At 40.2% G+C, this 16,069-nt stretch overlaps 1 protein-coding gene and 1 long non-coding RNA gene across 2 annotated transcripts in view; one reads left to right on the top strand and one right to left on the bottom strand.

The window, feature by feature from the left end:
* The first annotated feature begins 2,521 nt into the window (after nucleotides 1–2,521).
* The window catches only part of LOC127009751 (uncharacterized), a 27,073-nt gene continuing 13,525 nt past the window's right edge, over nucleotides 2,522–16,069 (top strand). The window contains exons 1-2 of the mRNA XM_050883131.1: nucleotides 2,522–3,149; nucleotides 14,122–14,241. Coding sequence (XP_050739088.1) covers nucleotides 2,891–3,149; nucleotides 14,122–14,241 — 379 coding nt within the window. The 5' untranslated portion in view covers nucleotides 2,522–2,890. The remainder of the gene's footprint in view (nucleotides 3,150–14,121; nucleotides 14,242–16,069) is intronic.
* On the bottom strand, nucleotides 4,426–12,895 carry LOC127009628 (uncharacterized). The gene is made up of 2 exons (XR_007762115.1): nucleotides 12,330–12,895; nucleotides 4,426–4,710 (listed from the first exon to the last, which is right to left on the bottom strand). It is a non-coding gene; the product is annotated as an uncharacterized LOC127009628 (long non-coding RNA).

Below are 16,069 nucleotides of genomic sequence, written 5' to 3'. Positions count from 1 at the left end.
TGCAGGCTGTCCTTCTCTCTCCTGAGGTCAGCCTTGGTCTGCCTGAGAGGAACCAGGTCACCTGCACCCAAAACCACCCGCATTGCTGACCTGGACTTTGAGGCGACGGTGGTTGATAGTCGTATCAACCACAAGCTCTGTTAGCTTAAAAATAAAATGTTTAGTAAAGTTTGTAATATTAAATAAAGATGGTTGTCGGCCACAGTCATTGGCGGGGTGGGGCCAATGAATTGCTTTGTGAAAGGATATGAGAAAATATACCGCTCACAACGCAACTCTAATAGATGGAGGCCCGTAGTAGTAGTAGCAGTAGTAGTAGTAGTAGTAGTAGTAGTAGTAGTAGTAGTAGTAGTAGTAGTGTAGTAGTAGCAGTAGCAGTAGTAGTAGTAGTAGTAGTAGTAGTAGCAGAAGTAGCAGCAGCAGCAGCAGCAGTAGTAGTGGCAGTAGTAGCAGCAGCAGTAGTAGTAGTAGCAGTAGTAGTAGTAGTAGTAGTAGGAGTAAGGAGTGGTGCTAGTAATAGTAGATGTAGCACCAGCAGCCGTTATATAAGCAAAAGTTGATGAGTTTTTGGTTGGTGATAATCATGTTACCGTTACCGGCACACTAATAACTGAAGCACTTGATATTACATATAAAAAATAAATCGATAAATATAACAACAAAAAACAATAAATAAAAAGCTGAAATATAACAAAACAGCTAGACATGATCTTCAAGAGAAAGTTATGAAACATCAAAACTACGAAGAGACTAATAACGTTCCGCTGAGAGTAATCCGCCAGGTGGCAGTGTTGGCGTGACAAAACGGGAAGCCGCGCGTGCTAGAAAACGATATGAGAGAGAGAGATATATGATGATGATGGTCAGAGAAAAAAATGATTGGAAATATGATAAAAGAAATAGGAGGAGGAATAGGAGTATGATGATGATGATGATGATGATGAGGAGGAGGAGGAGGAGGAGGAGGAGAAGGATGGGGAAGAGGAACAGGAAGGGGAAGGGGAAGATGAAGATGAAGAGAAGGAGCAGGCGCAAGAGGCGGAGTAGGCGGATTTGCAACAGGACAGATTGGGAAAGCACACACACACACACACACACACACACACACACACACACACACACACACACACACACACACACTGAAGCTGAGTGATGGATGTACGCCCCAGAGACGGTGTGTTTACCTTCTACTACTCGGTTCTCATCACTTCGGGTAGTATACATTTTTTCTTTCTTTTAGACCGGATTTTTTTCCTGTTTTTTCTCCCTTCTCCTCCTCCTCCTCCTCCTCCCCCTCTCCCCTTTCCTTTCACCATTTCTCCGACCACGTGCAGCCTACCCTTCCTACACTTTCTCCCGCTTTCGCCTACGGAGTGTCACAGGTCGCTCCCCCATGCACTTAATTATGGGCCATTAACTTATCTTTCCACCATACATTAAAAAATCACAGTAGTTTCACTTTCCTCCGAACCGTAGCATATCGGTAAAATCAAAATTGTAGCTGCCTACGTTTTCACCTCAATTCGATATGCTCTCTCTCTCTCTCTCTCTCTCTCTCTCTCTCTCTCACACACACACACACACTCTCTCTCTCTCTCTCTCTCTCTCTCTCTCTCACAGAGAGAGAGAGAGAGAGAGAGAGAGAGAGAGAGAGAGAGAGAGAGAGAGAGAGAGAGAGAGAAATATGTATAAATATGCACAAATAAGATCTATTTTGCTTACTATAATTTACATTTGTTTTAGTAAGTGAACGCTGCTATTTGTTCCGTGATATACGTAATGATCAATATTTTTTTCAGGAGTACGCATAATATAATATGGAACCACTTCTACATGCACGTCCTTGGCTTAGTGTACCCGTAGGATGCACATGTCTCCACGCAACAGCATCCGAGCATGAGTGTCACCACACATGCCGACACAGCAGGTCAGCCGTGCGCCCTACAGCCACCCGACGGACATGCCTTGTTCACACAACAGCATTCCCTGCCAGCTGGGCACCAATAAACCAATTAGTCTCCATATCAATCAGGCTCATAGTCTTAACGATCAACTAACACGTTTTATTTTGTGTCCTAAGCTTCCTTACAACCAACCCATTCCCCTGTCTCTCAGCCCATTGGCGAGCGGCAGGCGTCACCCTTCAGCGTCTCCATCCGTATTATTATCTCGGAATTGTGTCACTTGTCATACGCACTCACGCACACGCACTCTCTCTCTCTCTCTCTCTCTCTCTCTCGATTCACGGAAAACCTTTGTGGCTTTCTCTAGTATCCTTCGTTTTCCATCCGCATCTCATCCAATCATTTCATGGAACCATATTTTATTTTCTTCTCCTTTTATTCTTATTTCTATTTATCTATTCCTCTGCATCCTTCTCCCTCTTTGTTGATCATCAGTTTTGTTTCTCTCTCCCCGTTTCCCTTTCCCGTTTCCCTTTCCTTTTCTCATCTCCTCTCATGCGTGAGGTTATATATAAGTGTGTGTGCGATGACACTCGCGCACTCACAGACATTGGCTCTCTCTTCTCAGTCTGTCACATCAGCTTGCACACGCGTTTATAGCAGCAGAGTGCCTCAGTTCACTCGCTTTCAGACAAAAAAAAACTAAGTGCGAGACAGAACTTTATTGAAAGTGAATTAGCGTGTAACGGAAGGAATGTGAAGGCAGAGGGAATCCCGGTTAAATAGGAAAGAAATGGTGAAAAAAGGACATTGGGAAGCATTCTGGTCGCCGAGATAGATTTAATTATAAATGTGCTGAGTGTCGTGATTGGCCAAGTTATCAGGTAATCTAGAAACGCTGAAGAGACAGCAAACTGCCAGACACCCGCCACGCCACGCCACGCCACGTCATGCCAGCAAGCTAACCGAAGCACCGCAGAGACAAGATGACCCCAACGCGGCCGCTGGTGGCACTGGCGCTACTGGGAGTGATGGCAGTGGTGAGGGGTGTGGAAGGGAGGGACGCCGAATACTATCTCAACCGCTGGAGTGCCGAGAACAAGAACCTGAATAAAGTCATCACCCCAGCGAACCCATCAGGGCAGATCCCGTCGCCTTTACAAAGCCCCTGGTCACGTCTACCTCCAGGGGCAACCGCGAGGGCAGTGCTGGCCATCACGACAGCTTTTAGACCCTTCTTTTCTTGTATTAAATCAACTCTTTTATCACTCATTAATTACTCCATAAAAGATCTCACCGTCTCGTATCCCTGGTAGCGTGATCCGGCTTAAGTTGTTATTGGAGACTGGTGTTCGGGGATAAACAAGGGAAAAAGTAAATATACATTTATTTAAAATTAAATGAAAGTAATTGCCTTATGCAATATTCTATGCTCAGACGATCATAACACTGGCATATTCAGCAATGGATGCAACATATGACAAACGACATGTCTTAAACATAATACTACAATATGTGCTCAGTTGTTGCCAATAATAATAACACTCGTCGTTCCACAAGCAGTGGTTTGTATCTCTCTGCTTACATCACAATCATTATGTACTCTCTTCACAAAATCCTAATAACACATTCCTATAGTATAATCTACTACAAGTCATGGAAACACCCAATTTTACCACACCCAGTGGTGTTACCTTTGCTTTACATCGCAAACAAATAATCACAATCCTGTCCCACTCACAATCCTACTTCACATCTCCTACATTATAATCTCCAGGACAATACAGTCGGTTTCCCTTAGATTCTCGAATTTCTACTCACGATTAAGATCACAACAGCCATTCTCGGCTGAGTGAGTAGCAGGTCTGCTTGAGGCGAGAACCAAGCTCGATCTACCCATACCACTGATTTCTAGGCCACATTTTTCTTTGCTTTAGGCGGACTTACATCCTTGACACGCCCTTAATTTTCTACATAACCAATGGCCAATACTTCCTGTCACACCCATCTGCTCGCTCATTATGTTGTATTGTTTTACTTCTCCTGCTATTCGTGAGTCAGTCTTAAGACACTCCCTCAGTGATATTTCTGTTAAATTATTGGCTCATAACATGTCGCCACGACTGACGTCACGGGTCAGAGTCTTTTTCAATGGTTGTTCACACTTTCTGACCACGCCCACTGGGCATCTGTTTTCTGTACCTGAGTCTGGGTATCTGTTTTCCTTTACCCTCGTTGTTTCCCCTCTTTGGTACTTGAGATGCTTACACTGTTATATATGTCACTTTTTTTGTTAGTGTTTGTCCTGTCAGATGTCTACACAGTTGTATACCTGCCTTTCCTCTCTGGGTATCTGTTTTCCTTTACCCTCGTTGTTTCCCTCTTGTACTTGAGATGTTTACACTTATATATATGTCACCCTTTTTGTTAGTGTTTGTCCTGTCAGGTGTTTACACAGTTGTATATCTCACTCCTCTGTTTCCTCGTTTTCTGGATCCTGACATTACTTCCCCTTCCGGAAGATCTCGCCCCTGAGATCTCACAGGTGTTGGTGGAGAAGATACGCCTTGCAATGTCTGCAGTTGGTTCGAGTCTGGAATTAGGCGGCGTCGTGCGTAGCGTAGGACATAGGAATACCCCACGGCAGACGTCACCAGCAGAAGAACCAGGATCACGACAATGGCGAAGACAATCCACCAATGGATTGCGGGTTGAAAGGGCTGATCCGGCTCGACCACATAATTTAGGGGCTGCAAGCCAGCTGTTAGCTCCTGTAGGGGGATGGACTCAGCACTGCGAAGAGAACCTTGCCGAAGCATCAATATCCCATTATCCGTCAGGCTGACAGTATGTCTGTTTACAGGATGGGTAGGGGATGTGAGTGTCAGAGTGATGGGGGAGGCAAGTGAACAGGTCCAGTATCCAGGACCTTTCAAAACATAGGGGGAAATGTTTTCAAGACTATTGTGTGGCAGAGGTTGATCACTGACTCATGTGTCAAGAAAGCAGCCGATTCACAAGAGGCTGCGTTACTAGCCTCATAGACGGGGCCTGTGGGAGGACAAACTAACATATGGTTATTCTTGTTACAGTGTTTTATACTAGAAAGCATAAAATATATTTTCCTATTCTCACCGAAGGCAATACATCTTGAATCAACACTATATATAAGAAAGTAAGTGCTATTCTGCACAGAAAATGGAAGGGAGTCGATTCGAAAGACATCAAAGGTGTCAATCGGATCTCCTCGCAAAGGTTTGGTGAAATAGAAATTACGAGAATCGTGCAAAGCCGTTGTCCTGGAGGACAGTTATTACATCCCTATATAGAGCTAAAAAATCAAGAACTGCAAGGCACAAAAAACCTGGAGGCCGAGCCTAGGCTTTCTTTAATGTACTGAACAACTGTTTGTTTCACATAATGGTTGGAGTTATGTATGTTTGCAGGGGAGCCTGCAGACTCAAATATAAATCTTGTATACCTGGTCTTATGTGTCTCAATGCTAAGTCAAAATATAACAATTCTTGTAGGAGCTTTTTTATCTTCCTAATGCCATAGTCTATAGTAAAATGGCGCACAACTTGGTTCAATACATCTACAGCTGAATATAGCCTATTAAAGGCAGATTGCATGGCATGCATATTACTTAATGATGTTGAGTTTTTCATAATAAACATTTAACTATATAAAATCTTTCTCAGTTAATGACTCAGTCCTCTGTTTTTTCATGAATAGCATCAACTTGAGCCTGGGTCGCGGTACCAAATAGGTTATTAGACAAGGATCCTCAAAAAATAATTATTTCCCGTTTATTTTATATTTTTTTATAAATCATAGAAGCATGCAGCTTGTTTTGATTAGTAGTCATCACATAGCCTAAAACTTTTCTTAGATGATGCAACAGTGAACTGAAGTCTTTTTCAAAATTAAAGAGTGTGTATTTTATTGCTTTTTCAGCTGGATACTCAGGTGACATTTGAATAACATTTCAAGTAACGAAGCAGTTAAAATCCGTGCTTTATATAATGCAGCTAAAACATCTTCTGTGAGGCTAAACGGTATTATAGTCTCTGTCTATGAGGACTATAATATAGAGAGTATGTTGGTGTGAAACTTTGGCCAGCACGTGTTGGGGACTCCTGTTGTGTTATTGAGTCGTACACCGAAAGAGTCAAATCAATCTGTGGTTTATTTCGTCATATTTCCGCTCAATTATTGCATTTTCATCCTTATGCATTATTCCTGTTCTATATCGTATTAGTTTTGACATTACATTAGGCAACTCTTGTACCGTCGAAAAGCGAAGGCTTTATCTATGCCGAGGTGGCTCTGAAAGTTTGGGAGTAACCTGAGAAGGTAGGGCCTGTGCATCAGCTGTTTATTGCTGTTGTAGAACGAACATATTTAATGTGTCATGAGTAGCAGTCACCTCTCCGCTACGAGTCATTATTTTCGGTAGAAGTTTTCTCAGCGATTTCAGGGTTGAGCAATGCAAAGAATAGGTCAGTGTCTGTCTCTGGATTTAAAGGGTATGCTCGCCTAATCGTTGGACATTGCTGCACATCAATGCAATCTTCATGAAGAACTTTTACTATATCTGTGGGGGCCGTCGAAACCTTACTAGTCCTGAGGTTCCTAATTTTTACCATTATATCACTGATCTTCTCTATTACCCTGTAGGGTCCATCAAAAATAGGTTGCAACTTTTTCTTTTCTTTTATTTTTGGTGTATGTTTGAGGAACACTCTGTCGCCAACGTTGATAGTTTTGATTTTTGTAACTTGGTAATACTTTTCCATTTCTTCTCTACTTTCTTCATTGTAAACCTGGCATCTATTATAAACTTTATTTGCAATTGCAGCCATTTCCTTTTCATAGGAGTCAATATCATAAACTTTCCTTGCAATTGCAGCCATTTCCTCTTTATAGGAGTAAATATCATAAACTTTCCTTGCAATTACAACCATTTCCTCTTTATAGGAATAAATATCATAAACTTTCCTTGCAATTGCAGCCATTTCCTCTTTATAGGAATAAGTATCATAAACTTTCCTTGCAATTACAACCATTTCCTCTTTATAGGAATAAATATCATAAACTTTCCTTGCAATTGCAACCATTTCCTCTTTATAGGAATAAGTATCATAAACTTTCCTTGCAATTACAACCATTTCCTCTTTATAGGAATAAGTATCATAAACTTTCCTTGCAATTACAACCATTTCCTCTTTACAGGAGTCAATATCATAAACTTTCCTTGCAATTACAACCATTTCCTCTTTATAGGAATAAATATCATAAACTTTCCTTGCAATTGCAGCCATTTCCTCTTTATAGGAATAAGTATCATAAACTTTCCTTGCAATTACAACCATTTCCTCTTTATAGGAATAAATATCATAAACTTTCCTTGCAATTGCAACCATTTCCTCTTTATAGGAATAAATATCATAAACTTTCCTTGCAATTACAACCATTTCCTCTTTACAGGAGTCAATATCATAAACTTTCCTTGCAATTACAACCATTTCCTCTTTACAGGAGTCAATATCATAAACTTTCCTTGCAATTACAACCATTTCCTCTTTACAGGAGTCAATATCATAAACTTTCCTTGCAATTACAACCATTTCCTCTTTACAGGAGTCAATATCATAAACTTTCCTTGCAATTACAACCATTTCCTCTTTACAGGAGTCAATATCATAAACTTTCCTTGCAATTACAACCATTTCCTCTTTACAGGAGTCAATATCATAAACTTTCCTTGCAATTACAACCATTTCCTCTTTACAGGAGTCAATATCATAAACTTTCCTTGCAATTACAACCATTTCCTCTTTACAGGAGTCAATATCATAAACTTTCCTTGCAATTACAACCATTTCCTCTTTATAGGAATAAATATCATAAACTTTCCTTGCAATTGCAGCCATTTCCTCTTTATAGGAATAAGTATCATAAACTTTCCTTGCAATTACAACCATTTCCTCTTTATAGGAATAAATATCATAAACTTTCCTTGCAATTACAACCATTTCCTCTTTATAGGAGTAAATATCATACCAGGGCTGCTGAATTTTTTTCTAACATAGTGTAGGGTACAGGAGGATCTCTAAAAATTCTCTCTCTGTCTCTCTCGATAAAATAGGGACTCCTTTATGGTGCGATAATACGCAGGATTATAGGCCAAGATGTCTATAAGTAGCATTATATCCCAAACGGACACCTTTCCTAGAACATTCTCCTCAAAATGTTAACAACAGTATAATTTGCGCGCTTTATTATTTCATTCCCATTTGTATGGTAAGCCGTTATTCGCGTGTCGCACAGGTAGCTTCTAATTTATCTCCTGCATCACGGAATTAACGAACTCTGAACCTTGACCTGTAACAACTGTCTGAGGAACACCGTGTACACAAACAACATCCACGTACAACGCCCTTGCCATTTCGCGGGCTGCCTTACTCCGTAAGGGTACTATAATCAAATACCTTTTAAAAACATCAACTATGGGCATTACGTATCGAACCCCATTGTCCGATACACCCATGGGACCCACAAGGTCCATGTGTATTCTTCCAAAAGGAGCGGTGACGTCTGGATATTGCCGCCAAGGAGCAGGGTGCAAGTTCCCAACTCACTTTTAAAACGACTACCATGACGCACTTCCTTACATAATTTTCTACATCCCGTTTCATTCCAGGCCAGAAAGCGAACTTTCTACACCGACATAACGTAACTTTGGTTCCTCCGTGCCCTGCAGTGGCGACGAATGAGCCAGAGTTATCGCCTTGGAAATACTTGGGGGGTAGAATCACCACCTTAGTGGCTTCTCCGTACGGACTCACTAAAACATATCATTTATTTCCACCTGTAACTCTGACAGGGGCGGCATCTCACATTATGCCCATCTTCAACACAATATAACATAATTTCCACCTGTACCTCTAACAGGGGCGGCATCTCACATTATGCCCATCTTCAACACAATATAACATAATTTCCACCTGTACCTCTAACAGGGGCGGCATCTCACATTATGCCTTTTTTCTCTGAGTCTTTGCTCAATTTTCATTCTTGGGGCTTCCTTCTTTTAGCAAACTTATATGCTGGCTGCTCATCATGCAGCTCACTAATCTCCTGAATACTCCAGTCAAGTGTGTGGCCAATACACTCACTATTCAGGTCCATACATATCATGTATTTTATTTTCTAATTTTTCGGCGCCTGTTTCTTTTTCTGCACTAGTGCAATACCTTGCCCCTCATTATCCACGTGTTCCACGGTTTTTGTTGTTCCCCATCCACAAACATTATCGCGCGTGTCCTTATAATTCAATCTCAGTGTCCTGTTGAGCCTTCATCCTTGATAAAAAAAATCTGCTACTATATTTTCCTTGCCAGGCAAATGATTGATTGTGAAACCATACTCACTCATGAGAGTCTGCCATCTAGCTATCCTGCCGTTGGGACTAGCTACCTGTAACAACCCGACTAAAGGTCTGTGACCCGTGTGGATCTCAACAGGGTAACCCAGTATTAATGGGCGGTTTACGTGTAACCCATAAATTACAGTTAAAGCCTCTCGTTCAACTATACTGTTCCGCTGTTCTGCCGTATTCAATTTCTCACAAAAAAAGATACAGGTCTTAGTTTATCATCATTATCCTGTTATTGCAATACTCCACCAGTATTGTAGTAGGATGCGTAGAGTGACTGTACCAAGCATTCTATCCTTAAGGGTTGAGAACGCAATTTTTGTTTCATCCGTCCATATGAGTGGAGTTTTAATTATTTATTTATTTATTTATTTATTTATTTATTTTTTGTGTACCTTTCTTCCCTTTGTAAATCTTTAGAAAAGGAGCAACAATTTGTGAATAATTTGCAATAAATTTGCGATAATAATTAGTCAATCCAAGAAATGACTGTAAATCATGAACAGTTTGGGGGGCCAGGACGTTTTGTATGGCCTCCAGCTTGCTAGACTGAGGTCTTATTCCCTCTGAGCGGATGGCATGGCCCAGGTAATCTACTTTGTCCTTAAAAAAGTTACACTTTTCCATCTTAAGAGTCAGTTTGGCTTCCTTTAAGCGATCCAGAATTTGTTCTAAGTTATCTGCGTGATTAGAAAATGTATCGCCCAGGATAATTATGTCATCAAGGTACACCTGAACCATGTTGCTTAATAGTCCTGTAAGGACAGTGTTTATTATTTTCTTGCAGCAGGACGGGGCTGTTTTAAGGCCAAAGGGGAGGGAAGTAAATTCCCAATGTCCTGCTGGAGAAGAAAATGCCATCTTTTCTCTGCTGATTTCATCTTGGGGGATTTGATGGTAACCCTGTTTCAAGTCTAGGCATGAAAAAAAAAAACTTACTATCTCCCAATTGATTGAGTATGGTAATTATTTTAGGGAGTGGGTACCGGTCGTCCCGTAGTGTTTTATTAAGTGCCCGGAAGTCCAGACAAAGTCGTAGTACTCCATGTTTTTTTGCACTGGGATAAGTGGGGCATTATAGGGTGATCGCGAAGGGCGAATCACACCCTGTTGCTGGAGCGATATAAGTTGTTTATTTACTCTGTCATGATAACTGATAGGAATGTTATATGAACGCCTGTACACTACTTCATCAGTGTTTTGCTTGATGGTGCTTAAAAAAATAGAGCGTTGCTGTTAATGGTTCTTGTTCTGTGGAAAACACTGTTATATATTTATCTATTAAGGACTTTAAAACCTAATTCTCTCTCTTCACTTGGGAATTTAGCGTCAACAATTTGATAGAGGCTTTTCTTCCTTACTTCAAGCTCTGCGGGCTTCAAGTCTGTTTTAGCTGTGTCAGCGGTCTGTACACTAGATACTTGTGGTAGATCAGCGTATAGCTCATGAGTGACAGGCTTCACAAATCCTAACGTTGTATTATCATCTATCCTTACACTCACTTTCAATATTCAAATACGGCACAGTGACATAAGATCTTTGATTGTCAGATGAAGGGGTTAACTTAACTACCCCTGAGCACAAGACTCTAGCCTGAGGAGTACTAACACAAGGCTCAAATAAAGCTTCACTTGCCTGTAGTTGCGTCACTAGCGTTATGTAACCTGCAACAGATGCATGCAGTTGCAAAGGTTCCGCTGCTTGGCAACGTACGGCCTTATTTTCAGTGAGACCTTCTTCATTTCCATCTACATTTAGCTAAGATCCTTCACCTCTAGATATAAGACATATTTTTCCTGGCATAATTGTATGGTTTCGCCTTCTATTATCAGTTTTAAGCTTCGTTCTTTTGTTCCTCATTTAGTTGCAATGTTTTCAAAATAATCTCGTGCTACACGACAAATCAGTACTCAACATAATATGAGTCGGCAAATCTACATCGCGTGTTATCAATAAGTCTTGGAAACTACTTTTTCCTTCCATATTAACTTGTCTTTTACCGTCATTTTCAATATGGTATCTTTGCACAGAGACAATATTCACGGGTTTCGCTTCACAGTTATTTACTGCGAGCCCTAATTCTTTAATAAATTCATCCGTTAAAAACTCACACACGCTCCTGTTTCTAGGAGTGCTGCCACTTTTGTATATGTGTTATCATGAGTAGTGCGATCTGCCTACCAAAGTTACTCTTGAGTCATGTTAATTATAGCCTTCTTTTCATTATTTTTAAGGTCACTCCCTTGTTCGTTATAGCCTTCTTTTCCTTATATTTATGTGAGGCGGTTACTCCCTTGTTCGTTATAGCCTTCATCTTATTATATTAAAGGTTACTCCCTTGTTCGTTATAGCCTTCATCTTATTATATTAAAGGTTACTCCCTTATTCGTTATAGCCTTCATCTTATTATATTAAAGGTTACTCCCTTGTTCGTTATAGCCTTCATCTTATTATATTAAAGGTTACTTCCTTGTTCGTTATAGCCTTCATCTTATTATATTAAAGGTTACTCCCTTGTTCGTTATAGCCTTCATCTTATTATATTAAAGGTTACTCCCTTGTTCGTTATAGCCTTCATCTTATTATATTAAAGGTCACTCCCTTGTTCGTTATAGCCTTCATCTTATTATATTAAAGGTTACTCCCTTCTTCGTTATAGCCTTCATCTTATTATATTAAAGGTTACTCCCTGTTTTGTTCTTCGCTCATTTTCCGTTTTTTCCACTGCAAGTGTGCATATTTATTTATTTATTTATTTATTTATTTTCATTTGTTTATTTAATGTTATTTGTAGCAGATAACTGAGGGGGGCACTACTCTGGCCTCCTCTTCCTCTGATTCTCTTACTTCACACATTTATCTTAATACTTCACACTATTGTCCATATGCTTCTTTTTTTATTTTTTATTCATGACTTTTTATCCATACCTCACACTTTTCTTAGTATTTCACATTTTTTCTAGATCATACTCTACACTTCCTACCTGGGGGACGCGGGTTAGGCCTTTATAAAGTCACTCTATGGCTGCATGCCCGCCGCGGCACACCTCCACCCTGTGAGGCGTAGAGCCCCGTGTTCCCCTCCATCCTGGGGTAACAATCCTAAAACAAACAAACCTGGGAGGCGGGACGCTGCCGCTGCCTGTCACCTGACACCCTCTCACTGATGAATGGATCGCGGCGCGGGTGGAGAGAGACTGCCCATCCCTCTCCACTCCGCCCGGGAAAGAACTCATGAATTCTCGGTTGAGTCGCGTGTGCTACCCATTGCACTACAGAACAACAGTGGTTGGCCAGAGTTTCCATTACCATATCGTCAAAGTCCATGTCCTCCGGAAGAACCATTAATTATATAATTAAATCGTCACTATTATTTCCGCCACTTAAAACGAGCAAAGCTTAATGAAAATAAGAGGCGTTTTCTCGTCAGAGTAAATTAAACAAAAGCACTGTAAGCACATGTCCCTATTTATCCCTATACCGCTGCCGCCAGTTTTAGACCCTTCTTTTCTTGTATTAAATCAACTCTTTTATCACTCATTAATTACTCCATAAAAGATCTCACCGTCTCGTATCCCTGGTAGCGTGATCCGGCTTAAGTTGTTATTGGAGACTGGTGTTCGGGGATAAACAAGGGAAAAAGTAAATATACATTTATTTAAAATTAAATGAAAGTAATTGCCTTATGCAATATTCTATGCTCAGACGATCATAACACTGGCATATTCAGCAATGGATGCAACATATGACAAACGACATGTCTTAAACATAATACTACAATATGTGCTCAGTTGTTGCCAATAATAATAACACTCGTCGTTCCACAAGCAGTGGTTTGTATCTCTCTGCTTACATCACAATCATTATGTACTCTCTTCACAAAATCCTAATAACACATTCCTATAGTATAATCTACTACAAGTCATGGAAACACCCAATTTTACCACACCCAGTGGTGTTACCTTTGCTTTACATCGCAAACAAATAATCACAATCCTGTCCCACTCACAATCCTACTTCACATCTCCTACATTATAATCTCCAGGACAATACAGTCGGTTTCCTTAGATTCTCGAATTTCTACTCACGATTAAGATCACAACAGCCATTCTCGGCTGAGTGAGTAGCAGGTCTGCTTGAGGCGAGAACCAAGCTCGATCTACCCATACCACTGATTTCTAGGCCACATTTTTCTTTGCTTTAGGCGGACTTACATCCTTGACACGCCCTTAATTTTCTACATAACCAATGGCCAATACTTCCTGTCACACCCATCTGCTCGCTCATTATGTTGTATTGTTTTACTTCTCCTGCTATTCGTGAGTCAGTCTTAAGACACTCCCTCAGTGATATTTCTGTTAAATTATTGGCTCATAACATGTCGCCACGACTGACGTCACGGGTCAGAGTCTTTTTCAATGGTTGTTCACACTTTCTGACCACGCCCACTGGGCATCTGTTTTCTGTACCTGAGTCTGGGTATCTGTTTTCCTTTACCCTCGTTGTTTCCCCTCTTTGGTACTTGAGATGCTTACACTGTTATATATGTCACTTTTTTTGTTAGTGTTTGTCCTGTCAGATGTCTACACAGTTGTATACCTGCCTTTCCTCTCTGGGTATCTGTTTTCCTTTACCCTCGTTGTTTCCCCTCTTTTGTACTTGAGATGTTTACACTTATATATATGTCACCCTTTTTGTTAGTGTTTGTCCTGTCAGGTGTTTACACAGTTGTATATCTCACTCCTCTGTTTCCTCGTTTTCTGGATCCTGACACAGCCTCCAACGCCACCATCACCACCCAGACGCCGGCCGACGCCCAGCTACTTCCCCCATCTGTATATGACCCTCCGGCCACACTGCCCGCCTTCCCCGATTCAACCCAGAGGGATCCCAAACGTGAGTGGGTGGAGCTGGGTGGTTAATGCTGCGGCTGCGTCTTCATAACGACCATTTATTATTTTGTTATCTAATAGCAGTTCTAGACCTTATAATATATTATATACATATATACAATTATACATGTATGCAAAAAGGTTGATATTAATAATGTGGAGAATGTAATGATACGTATTATTTTTCCCTCGTTCGTATTAATTTCCAGTCATTTTTACGAAGCCCTTCTCCTCATCCCTAATAATCCCTACTAATCCCTTCTAGTGTTATCACAGCTGCTACTGTTTTACTCCTACTACCACTTCAATAATTACTGCAACAACAGCATCTACTACTACTACTACTACTACGACTACTACTACTACTACTACAACTAGCAAATAATAATAAAAAGAAATTTAATAATAATAATAATAATAATAATAATAATAATAATAATAATAATAATAATAATAATAATAATAATAATAATAATAATAATAATAATAATAATAATAATAATAATAATAATAATAATAATAATAATAATAATAATAATAATAATAATAATAATAATAATAATAATAATAATAATAATAATAATAATAATAATAATAATAATAATAATAATAATAATAATAATAATAATAATAATAATAATAATAACAATAATAATAATAATAATAATAATAATAATAATAATAATAATAATAATAATAATAATAATAATAATAATAATAATAACACTGTCAAAACCACCATTCCATCTCATCCACGACGAACTGCGAACAATAAAAACGACACACGTGACATGATAAAATTGCAAACAACAACAACAACAACAACAACAACACAACAACAACAACAACAACAACAACAACAACAACAACAACCAAACAACTTCCTCATTGCTGTCGCCCTGCTTTACTTTCTTCGCCTTTTTTTCCCTCCACTCCGCCTAATGAAACGACGGCCTCGAATATTCATAGGCTGGCCACGGGAGGGCACACATCCCTCAGCCACTCTTCTGCGTATATAAGAAAAATCAGCATCATAAACCCAATTTGGTGTCCTTCTCCCTTCCTTTCCCTCCTACGCACCCTCCCCCTCCCCCTCCCCCGAAGTCCACCTCCTCCTCCTCCTCCTTCTCCTTTCTGACTCGATGAAAGAGAAGAATGAGGGACAGAACAACGCCTATAAAGTGGAAGAGAAAGAGCAGAGGAGGAGAGGAGAACTACAGGATGAGGGAGGGTATACAGGAGTGAGGGAAAATGTAGAAAATTCACTTTTGCCTCAGTGGGAATATAATCAAGTCTTTGAACGAATTTTCTCTTCATAACAGTATTCACCATGGACCGCAGTTGCCGCTTCGTCTCCAGTTTCTGATTTCAAGACTTCATGAATATATTTTCCGGAGTGGTTCAGGAATGGAAGCAGCGATGAGGCGAGCAAGAGACAGAGGAGTGTGTATAATTACGTATTAGCAAGGGTCACTCGGGAACACTTGATATATTACAAAATAATAGACTATATACATGTTACCTTTGTGTGTGTGTGTGTGTGTGTGTGTGTGTGTGTGTGTGTGTGTATGTGTGAGATTAACGTCTTAGTACCAGTGAGAGGAGTAACATAAAGTCGTATTTAACCAGCTTTTTATGACCAAACAGATCACGTCCTCCAAAAATCCTCTGGCTGCATGCGAACCATTAAAGTCACACTTCACTAACGACGGATTGAAGTACCCAGCGAGGGGGTGGCTTAAGATTCGCGAGGCGTAGAGGTTCGAACATGGACACAGTGCCGCGTGCCATCCAGTCAGAGAAATTTTGAGCAATTCTGGGGAAGAAAATAG

The sequence above is a fragment of the Eriocheir sinensis genome, chromosome 41 (assembly GCF_024679095.1).
Source record: "Eriocheir sinensis breed Jianghai 21 chromosome 41, ASM2467909v1, whole genome shotgun sequence".
NCBI lineage: Eukaryota > Metazoa > Arthropoda > Malacostraca > Decapoda > Varunidae > Eriocheir > Eriocheir sinensis.
This window is presented reverse-complemented; position numbering and strand designations above follow the sequence as displayed.